Genomic DNA, 11,165 nt, shown 5'->3' on the forward strand with positions numbered 1-11,165 from the left:
AAACCCTGGCCCTGGAATACATTCCTGTGATTAATGGAGATATTCCTATGCTTCAGTTCAAAACCACGAACTTAACAGTAGACATAATGTGCCCATAGGGTCCCCATAAATCCTGTCTCCCAACACCAACATCATAAAATGGTTGTTCTATATTTGGACTTAGATGTGTTTGGATACTTATATATGAATGTAAGTATGACTGATGGTCTAGGAATTCACAGCCCTTCAAAACACTGAACCAAATCACTTGTCTAATGGAGCAGCTCTCCTAACTCAGAACCTGATTGCTGTGTGAAAGGCATCTCTGGCCAGGAGTGGCGGGCACAGGGAATTTTCCTCCCTCCCTTCCATTCTGAAGGGCTGAATAAATCGACCTAGAGATGATTTCAACAACAACAACAACAAAAAAGGCCACTTAAGAAAGTGGTAAAGTCATAAGAACTTAAAAGTAGGATTTGTTAGGGGCGCCTGGGTGGCTCAGTGGGTTAAGCCACTGCCTTCGGCTCAGGTCATGATCTCGGGGTCCTGGGATCGAGTCCTGCATCGGGCTCTCTGCTCAGCAGGGAGCCTGCTTCCTGCTCTCTCTCTCTGCCTCTCTGCCTACTTGTGATCTCTCTCTGTCAAATAAATAAATAAAATCTTAAAAAAAAAAAGTAGGATTTGTTATAATAGAGGATTAACTCCACAATCCAACTTTGACTGTATTCCGAATCCAGTTTTATCCTATTAACAATGTGGCTACCCCATTTACAGCACAAATAACAGAGTTCAGTTCACTACAATACTGTCTATTGGCAATTGCATATCTTTTTTTTTTTAAGATTTTATTTATTTATTTATTTGACAGAGATCACAAATAGGCAGAGAGGCAGAGAGAGAGAGGAGGAAGCAGGCTCCCAGCTGAGCAGAGAGCCCAATGTGTGACTCGATCCCAGGACCCTGAGATCATGTCCTGAGCTGAAGGCAGAGGCTTAACCCACTGAGCCACCCAGGTGCCCCTGCAAATCTATTTTTAATGATCAGTTATAAACCCTGATTCCCCCAAAATGTTTTGGAGGCAAATTACACCAACAGATATATAAATATGGGGTTATTAATAGAAGCTGAAAGCAAAATCTCATCAGAAGGAAGGCAAAACATACCAAATATTTAAATAATATATAAATATTATATTATATTGTTTATTAATTTTATATTAATATATTAAATAATATATTATTAAATAATAATAAATTAAAATGATTATACATGAAACCTATCTTAGAAACTAAAGGAAAAATGGGGGGGTGTTAAGTGCTTTATAATTCTTATATTTGAAAAAACAGAATTTGCCAGTTTGTTAGGGACTATAATCTTATTCATGCGGTTTGTGAGTCCTTTAAATGCAGAACTGTGCAAAAGTTAAGAACAATGTTCCTAACATTAATCTAACAGATTGTGAAGACACATTGGTCATGTTGCAATTTTCATTCTGAAAATACAGTAGGAAATATAATGCAGTATCTTCAATGCAAAAGTCAGTCAACCCCACTAGATCGAGGTAGGATTAAAACATCTGATTATCCTTCTCAAAAAACTATTATTCCCTTACTGTGGTAGCTAGTTTCCAAAGATGTCCCCCCAAAATGCTTCCCTTCCCTGCAGACACACACTGCTCCACACATCAAGAGGCAGGCTAGATCAGTCCATGCCCTTGAATCTGGACAGCCTGTGACTTCCACGGAATTCCAGGTCATACCACTCCAGGCTCTGTTTAAAGAAAGTCTGGTAGCTTCCACATTTGTGCTCTTGGGATCCTGAGGTATACGGTAAAAAGTGTGGTTACCCTGCTGGAGAGCCCCTATGGGGAGGCCGCGTGGAAAGGAAGACAATCTGAGACCATATGGAGAAGTGAGGAACCCAGCCAATACTGATAACACATGAGCCCATCTGAGCCCTTCCAGCTATCCCTCAGCCATTCCTCTCAGGTCTGTAGGCAACACTGGGGTTAAAGCATGTGACCAGGGATCAAGAGGTTACAGTTCAAAATCCTGCTCCAATGGACACTTGCTCTGAGCAAGGCCTGGTCGCTGTACCTGGGGCTCAGTTTCTCCATTCTTAAAAACACCCTCAGTGGCTTTATTTCCAAGGAAAGGCCCAGACAGGAGACTGCATAGGAGAGCTTTAAAACCTGGAAAGTGCCCAGCACAGCCTGACAAGTGGCTCTCTGCACCCTCTATTCCTTCCTCTGTCCATCCATGTAGATTAACCACACCAAAGTAAACAGGGCTGCGGGCGCCAGCCCATGGAACCAGAAATACACGTGGAGAAGTCATCTCGCCCACTCCAGCCCCATCCAACGTTGTGGGAAGCAGAGACAAGATTCCCCACTGTGCCCTGTCCAAATTCCTGGCCTGCAGAATCATAAGAAATAATAAAATTGTTGTTGTTTTAAGCCACTAAGTTTGGGGTAATGCGTTACGTAGCAATAAGAAAATCAAAACACTCACAAATGAAAATAGCTTTTTTCCTGGTAGTAGAGGGACTGGGAATGGTTCATTTCTCTTTAGTTTCTCATTCTCATGGTGCTGTAATGTTTTTAGGTATAATAAGGTTTAAGGTACATAGAGGTGGGGTATCCTACGTATGCCTCCCCTTTACCTTTCCTCTTGACCAACCAAGTGCTCTTCTTACTTCTGGAACACCACTTGATCTTCCTCTTCACCCCCTCAACCATTCAGGCCACCATCCACTTCACCATGACTCCTCTATTAGCCTCCCAACCCCCCTACCTTTGGCCTCCTTACTCTCTAACCCACACACCTTTCACCAGAGCTGCAAAGGCCTGGTGTGTTCCTATCCTAGAATCCTTTTCTAGCTCCTCATCCTCACCTTTCACAACATTCAGATATTGACTGATGTTTTGTGTCCTTCAATCCCTCTTCCACCCCTGACAGTGTCACAGTCTATGGACAGGCACACAGAGTTGCATACTGCACAACTCCAGGGGGCACTATAATCCTAGGCTACATTATAAACTGTTCCCCATCAAGTTGTGCAGGGCAAACCTTGCCCAACTGTACTCACTGTCCCTTAACGCCTTCACGCTTTTCACTATATACTTTTTTACACTCAGATTTTTCCTTATTTCTCTCTTCTATTTTCTCCAAGCTCAAATTTATATCATTTACCTCACCCAAGCAAAATTGGTCAGACAATCAAAAATTGTCTATTGAACACTTACCGTGTGTCCAGGTTCTCAGTCTCCCTAGTGATAAATAAAACATGAACTCTGTCTTCAGAAAGTTCTCAGACCTAGTCGATGGTCACTTATTTATCACAGAGACCAGAGGTAGGCAAACTTTTTCTTTAAAGGGCCAAGTAGCAAATAATTTAGCTTCTCCAGCCATACTTTGTCTCCACTACTCCACCCTGCCACAGCAGTATGAAAACAGAAATAGATAATACATAAACCAATGGGCATGGCTTTGTTTCAGTAAAATCTCATTTATAAGAACAGGCAGCTTGGTCCACAGTTGGTCAACCCTGATGGACTCTCACTGTGAAGGCTTTTCTGAAGAATCCTGTTCCCACAGGGAGGCTTCCCTGGTCATGTGACTGCATTTGCCTTCACTAGATCTTAAGTCTTTCCCCCAGCAGTGATGGGAGAAGATTCTGGGGAAATGAAGATACCAGTATGGTATGGGAGAAAGAAAGAAACTTCCCAGGTATAAGATTTATTATAATTGGGAAGCAGCAAGATAGATTGGTTAAGAACACAGACTATGAGACCAGATCTCCCAATGCTTACTAGTGTAGGTCCCTGGAGGAATTCCTGAAACCCTGCCTCCCTCAGTTTCCTCACGCATTAAATGGGCAAGTAGGTATAAACTTCCTCATACAGAAGTTACACATTCAATGCATTAATGTATGAAAAGTGTACTACTGAGTGATAGATCAGAGCTTGCTAATCTTCACCATTATTATTGCAATTTAATGTAAAAGTTACATTAAATTAATGGCTCTGAGCTTATAGGTAGGTGGCTAAGGTAAAAAAAAAAAAAAGAAACAGGAAGGATTAAATAACTTGTCATGTTGGTAAAAACTTAACACATGTACTGTTTCCCCTAAAAAGAGAAACATCTCTTGCAGCTCTAGTCTGTAAGTTTTCCCACAGGACATGAGAACAAGAGATTCTGAATGGCATCATGAAGAACGTATCCCGCTCAGAGACCTACACGGGCAATGCAGAAGGAGGGTACCCGTGATGGTTACCTGCCAGCCTCAGTGGAAGTTCAGGGTCTAACACTAAAATACATGTGCCATTCAAAAACCCCACCAACTCCGACATCCTATAATTCCTTCTGTGTTTTATTAGCATCAGGAAAGTTTCTTGTTTGACAAATATTAGTATATCATTAGCCATACTTGGGAGGTGTCAACTAACACAAAGGAATATTAGGAACTTTAAGTAGAACTCTACCAAAGCCTTTGTCCTGCATTTCTGACCAGTGGAATGAAAAACCAAAACCATAACTAAAATTAATAGAGAAAGACATTTTAATATTAAGAATTTGTCTTTAAAACTTAACCTTTGTGCACCTCAGTTCTTACTGCTGTAAAACTAATAAAAAACCCAGCCCATAGAGATGTTATGAGCATCAGATGAGTTATCATATGTAAAACTCTGAGAGCAGTACAGGTGCATAAATGTCATCTAGAAGTTGCTATCCCTGCTACAATTATTGCTGTCATTTGTTCTTACTTAATCCTACACCCCATGCCGTCTGCTACCTTTCCATCAAATCCCAGTTCCCATGATGCATCAGATTCTCCCACCAAATGTGAAGCCTCCCCTCCAGGCTACAGGCTAGATGTCTCTGGCATCCCACAGAGCTAAATTCAGGCTGGCATTCAATCAAGGCTTCCTGAATTAATGAACTCTTTGAAATCCCATCTAATGATCAGTCAGTGTTAAAATGTTTTTGATTGGATTCTTTCTTGCCTTTGATGATTTTGTAATCTAATGGGAAAAATCAAACTTAACAAGGCCTGCCATATAGTTCAGGCCTGATATATTAATTGATTTCAGCTTTCTTAAAAAAATTTCATGGAAAAAAATTCTAAGTTGCTTGAATAGGCCCATTTGATGGGTTAGTTTCTAGAAGCTAAGAAACTGTTAATGTAGCTTCTTTCTATCTTGAGAAAATATTTAAAATCTTATTTTCACATTATAAACAAAGGCTATACTTCATAAATTCATTGTTTGGTTTGTTGAAAAAAAGGCAAACAAATTCTCTGTAAATATCCTAACATCTTGTTCAGTATTTTGCTTGATAAGCGTCATTGGCATAATACTCTAATCTTTTTAATCACCAGCTACACAAGACAACAAGGGAATGTTTCAATGTTCTTTAAAATTCCTAATAAGCTTGGAGGGATAGCTGTGCTTCTGTTTCTATCACATTCAACCTCGTCTCACCATAGGCCGATGTTTTAAATTAATTTGTGATACCAACAACTTACGCATTTTGGTAAACAATCTCTGTCTAAAATGCTAAAAAGTCAGTCATATAAATAAATATTTTGTCTGCATCTTCTCAATTAAAAAGTGCAATTTCTAAAAACTTCTATTTAACAATACCTTGGGGGGAGGGGGGGTCAGAAAGGGAAACCTGGGTAGCTCAGGCAGTAAAGCGTCTGCCTTTGGCTCAGGTCATGATCTTGGGATCCTGAGGTCTAGCGCTGCCTTAAGCTCTCTGCTCAACTAGGACTGTGCTTCTCCCTCTCCCTCTGCCCCCTTTCCCACTCACTCAAACATGATCGTGGGCTTTCTCTCTCTCTAATAAATAAAAAAAAAAAACTTTTTTAAAAAGACTATCTTTTTTTTAAATGATATTGCAATATTTTAGCCTAATCTTTTCACTAAATACAAAAACAAACCATACCACTGCAGGAGTCCTTTCCCTATATTTAATTATTAACCTACCTGACTTTAGATGAAGTCTTTTAAGTCCTCTTTGTAAAATAAATGGACTTCATAAACTCTACAGAACTTTTTCTGCATTCCTTGTTAGAGTTCTTTATTTTAATAACAGACTTCTGTGTAATTAATCCCTTGGAGTTTGCCATCACATAACCTACCCTATGTACAAATGGTTCCATGTGTATTTTTCCGGTAACAAGACCTCTGGAAAAAATAAACAAATAAACAAAGACCAAAAAGAAAATCATACACAAAGTCACAAATTGTGTGACATATACCCCATCTCTCATACACTTATAAACCAAGCAACAAGGATAGAGAGTCTCAGTCTACCTTATCAGGGATTTGAGGAAAAGGGGTTTCACTCTGAAGAATTTTTTCCCTGTGACAGGAAACTGTAATACTTCCTTATTTGAGGGCTAAGACAATAAGGCAATTTCAAATAAATGGTTCCTAACTACTGCTATTCAAGTAAAGCTGTGTATTTTTTTAATTGAATTATCTCCCACACTTTTTGCCTAATCACAGAAGTTAAGAATTCAGCTGAGAAAAACTCCTGTGAACTGAAATTTGAACAATAAAACTAGGATTTTATTATTTCTCATAAAGTCATTTCACATAGGTTAAGCAGTGTCTGGTCAAAGGAAAACTACTATACATTTATTATTTGAAAACATTTTTGAGACTTGCAAAATTCTCATTTCAAAATAGAGAAAAAAATGCAATTTTTGCAGAATGAATGGGGACCACACTCATTCCATAAAAGAAGGATTTCCTGTAAAAACAGAAATTGGCAATTTAGTCTAAGAAAACACAGTGAAAGCTGGGAAGAAACTTGAGGATGCTTAAATCTCCACTGTGGAACAACTTCTGTTGCCCAGTGGGAAGGAAACAACAACAACAACAAAAAGCCACCTGCAACATGAGGAGAGAAGACAACAAGCTAGGGCTGTACTCCCGGAGAAGGAAAAATGAAGCAGGTCCCTAGTCTGTGAACCAGGGGTGCTGATGGGAAAGGAATATATGTCCCAAGAAGAATACCAAGGCAGACTCTGCAGTCACCTGTCATATCAGAGAAAGACAAGAAGACAGTATTTGTGGAAGAGATGAGAACAGGGCATGGCGGACACTGGTGATTTTAGAGCACCTTTTAACTAGAGGAAATATTAGTGAGGTGCTGAAAGTTGCTGCCACCAACTGGGCATCAGGCAGACTTGGGGTTACAAATCACTTTCACTTCATAAACTGTGCATTTCCATCAAAATGGTAAACAGGCTTTACTGTCGTCAAAGAGGTTAGTTTTGAAGGTGGTAATATCTTAACTAGCAAAAATAGAAATTTTAAGCAATAACTGGAAAGACTTTACACACAACCACTTTTCCTGATGATTTATACAGCAGAGCATGGTTAAAAGACTTCTTCATGTGAGACTATAATAGCAATAAGCAGAGGGAATGCCTTTTAAATGCTGTTCAAATCCAAAAGCAGAATTGGTACTTGGTTTAAAATCTATGGGAAAACCTTTTATGCAGAGATTCTACTTTTATTAATTTGTGCCACACATAAATTTGCACATCTATACAAATAGGTGTGCAGAATTGGGGAAGAGGGGAAAAAATTAATATAATCAAGAGAGCCATCATTAGGAAACAATTTTAGCCATGTTATGGGATTCTGTACACCAAGAGGATGCACAAAGTACATCCATTTGAATTAACAGATGGATGCACAAAAGGTATACGGAAGTGAGCAAGGTTTAGAACAGTATATACAATATAGTATTATGTAATTAATATGTAATTAAATAGGTTACATGCTATACATATACATAAACATGTGTATGTATATATTATGTATATATATTTGTATACAAATACAGATGCCTACAATAGGTCTACAAAAATATACATGAAAATGGTGTCTGAGAGGTAAGAGGGACATTTTTTTAATTGTATATCCTTTTAAATATTATTTTTTACTTCTCCAAATACACACACACATATATATATGTCCTTATAGATAACATGAGAATTCTAAAAATAAAAACCTTTATATTAGGAAGATTCATTTTTCTATTAGTATATGATATATTATACTGTAAATGTTAATTATAATTATTTTTTAATCTTTATATATGTAAATTCTTATAGATCATGTGAGAGCGAGGCATACTCATAATTACTATCTACTAACAACACCTTTTTAGGAAGGCTTTGTGAATCATTTGCAATAGCATAACATCTATGTCAGTGACCAAAACCTGCAAGGCCCACAGAGAGGTATTTCCCTATAATCATAAAAGAGTAAAACCCAAGAGAAAGAACTGCTGGTGTGAGTAAAACTAGGGACATTCTGTTAAGCGACAAAGTCAAGCTTAGTTTCTGTTTTCACACTGAGTTGGTGCCTCCGGAAGAAACAGCGCTGGTTGGTGACAGCACATAGAGATGAGACAAATGTCTGGAGGGGCCTAACATCTCTCTGCAGATTTTCGTCCCCAAAATTAAGCCCCACCTCCTCTCTTTCTACAGGAGCAATGCCATCAAACTTAGCTATTAAGATAATATATATAGCAGAAATATATACATTTTAAGGAAGAATGCTAGACTAACTCTGGTCCTTTGAAGAACATATGAAAATCAGAGTTTCAGTCCATATGTTGAACTTGCTTGCATGGGCCCTACACACAGCAATGAATGTCTGCTGCTTCATCAGAATCAGGCTTAACATGATAAGCAAATTTCCTTTCCAACACTGTTGGAGTCCTGGACTTATTTTCCACAAAGGCCAAAATGGAACTAAATTAATCATAACTATTTCCTGGGGCCAGAAAACCATGTATATTTTACCACAGCCCAACCGCGTGGCCCTGACCATCACTTTGTCCCTCCATGGTCTAGACCAAGATTCAAAAACAGGTTCATTCAGTTTACTGCACTTTTTCTTCCTGTGCCTGGGCCATACAAACATAAATTTTACTCCCTATATAGTTAAAACAGCCCATAACAAAAAGGAATAAAGGAAATGTTCAGCCACAGAATCAGATAGGACATCATCGACTGGTGATTCAGGATCTTATGATCGAGCTACAGAACTTCTCAAAAGGAGCAACAATGAGAATGAAAAGAACTTAATAAAAACCTCTGTGTCTGCATACTGTCTGGGCTCATCTAACAGACTCCTCCAAGGACATAAAATGGATCATTTACAGTTGAGCCTTCTGCTTCTAGGGAGGCCTAAATTTAAACAATCTCACAAAAACAAATTTTTCTTTCCTTCTGAACAATTTTAAGGAAAATGTTTGCCCACCCTTCTTCAATTCAGAGAACTGACAGTCCTTATACAGTCAACCTGCCTAATTTAAATATTTCCTGCTGAAACATTTCCTGTAATAGCGACTAGGAAGCCAGTGAAATGCTCAATTGCATGTACATAACACATAAACCACTGGTTAAAAACATCCCTCTAAGGCCCGCCACAGAAGCATCAGTGCCCCAATGAAATGAAGAGCCCCCTTAAGATCACAAGTTCTCGAAAAATTTGCCCTGCTCTGCCTCCAGGGTAGACATTGGAAAGACAGTATCAACCAGAAAATCCAGTCCCTAATTTTAGTAAGCATAACTCATAGGAGAGCCAACCCTTGAATGTGTCTTCCCTGACTCTGTCACTGGAATTCCTTTCTTTCCTTGCTCCCTTACCAATAGAGCATCGGCAAAGGTGCCCACAAGGCAAGCACTTTCCCCTACACACAACCGGAATTGGTAGGAAGGGAAAGGAACGGGCTTCTCTGTGTCTTTCAGTCGCAGCTCCTCCCCTTCTTCCTCAAAGAACACTTCTCGCCTCCAAAAATCGGCCTCGACAATGGCCCAAGAGTCCTTTTAGTCATGGCATCCCCTCGCAGAAATCTTTAAAGAGCGGAAGCCAAGTGGTTTAGCCTCGAATGGGACGAGAGCTGGACATCCCCTGCACTTCTAAGGTGCCCCCTGGAGATCTTGTCAAGGATCCTTCTGGTGTGGAGAGTCAACCCTGTCAGTTCCCTCGGGATCTTGATACTAGGGAAAAGAGGGAAGTGAGACCCACACCAAAGGAGCTGGCCGGTTCGGTTACCCTTTAAGCGCGTCGTGTCCTCCGCCGCCTCTTCTCTTGGCCCGGCTAGCTCTGGTTTCCTTCACGTTCCCAGCCTCCAAATTGGCGTCCGCCCCATGGCTCGTGTAGGACGCTAAGAGCACGGTAAATCCCAGGACGACCTCCAGCAGCCCTCCTCGCCGCATGATGCCCAGCGGCCGCCGGCTCCCGCCGCCCCTCGCTGTGCCCCGGGCTCGATCCGCGGCCACCGCTGCGCCCTGGAGCGCGCCGCGCCGCCGGAGTCCCGATCTGCCGCCGCCCGTCCCCCGGGCCGGGCTCCTCCCGCCTTCTCCAGGCGCTGCTCCCACTTCAGGCGGCCCCTGCCAGCTGCAACAGACAAATCGCCGAGGCAGGGGAGACGTTCAGGGCATGGGGATGCTGAAGCTTGGGGTCCCCATTCCCGAGCCCAGCCCGAACGCCGCCTGAGCGTGGCGCAGTTACTTTGGGTAAGTGAAGACCGTTTGGTCCACGGCTGGCCGAAAAGCCCAGGCCCCCGCCTGCCTTGGTTGCAGCCAACCTCTCGGCCTCCCAGACACCGCCTGAAAAGCGCGCCGCAGAGTACCCATGTCCCGAGCAGTTCTAAACCCCAGGGCCAGTTCGCTGAGTTTGTTTTTGGTTTTTTTTTTTTTTTTTTTTTTTTTTTTTTTAATGGCACAAAACGCGCGCGATGCGCGCTAGAACGCCCCAGCTTCCCTGACTGTCCTTTCCGCGAAGCCGCCGCGCTGGAAGCCCGCTGCGCCGTCCCCGGCCGGCTCCGGGCGCTGCCACCGCCCCCCGCGCATCTGACCCGGAGCCCAGCACCGGGAGCCCCGGGCCAGGAAGCTGTCAGGCAGGGGAGGGCCAGCGCCAGCTGTGGACGTTCCGGGACAGCCCCTCACCCAGTCCCTGTCCCTGCCCTGCACGCGGCGCAAACGCAAAAGCCTCTGTGGCTGCAGCTCCAGCCCCGGTGGCCGCCCGACCCCTGAGGGGACCCTGGCTGCACCCACTGGAAAAGCGGCGCCTCCGGCTCCCGAGGTGGCGGCGGCTGTTCCTCGGTCCCGGCTGCGGCAGCCGCTGCCCCACTCCTCCCGCAGCTGCC

General features: G+C 42.2%; 1 protein-coding gene across 1 annotated transcript in view; it reads right to left on the reverse strand.

Moving 5' to 3' along the window:
• Positions 1-10,273, reverse strand: part of FBN1 (fibrillin 1) — a 237,175-nt gene extending 226,902 nt beyond the window's left edge. The window contains exon 1 of the mRNA XM_045067863.1: positions 10,070-10,273. Within this exon, the coding sequence (XP_044923798.1) occupies positions 10,070-10,233 (164 nt within the window). The 5' untranslated portion in view covers positions 10,234-10,273. The remainder of the gene's footprint in view (positions 1-10,069) is intronic.
• Between the last annotated feature and the right edge of the window lie 892 nt (positions 10,274-11,165).

This window comes from Mustela putorius, unplaced genomic scaffold (genome assembly GCF_011764305.1).
Source record: "Mustela putorius furo isolate JIRA1106 unplaced genomic scaffold, ASM1176430v1.1 tig00003898_pilon_pilon_pilon, whole genome shotgun sequence".
In the NCBI taxonomy this organism is placed as follows: domain Eukaryota; kingdom Metazoa; phylum Chordata; class Mammalia; order Carnivora; family Mustelidae; genus Mustela; species Mustela putorius.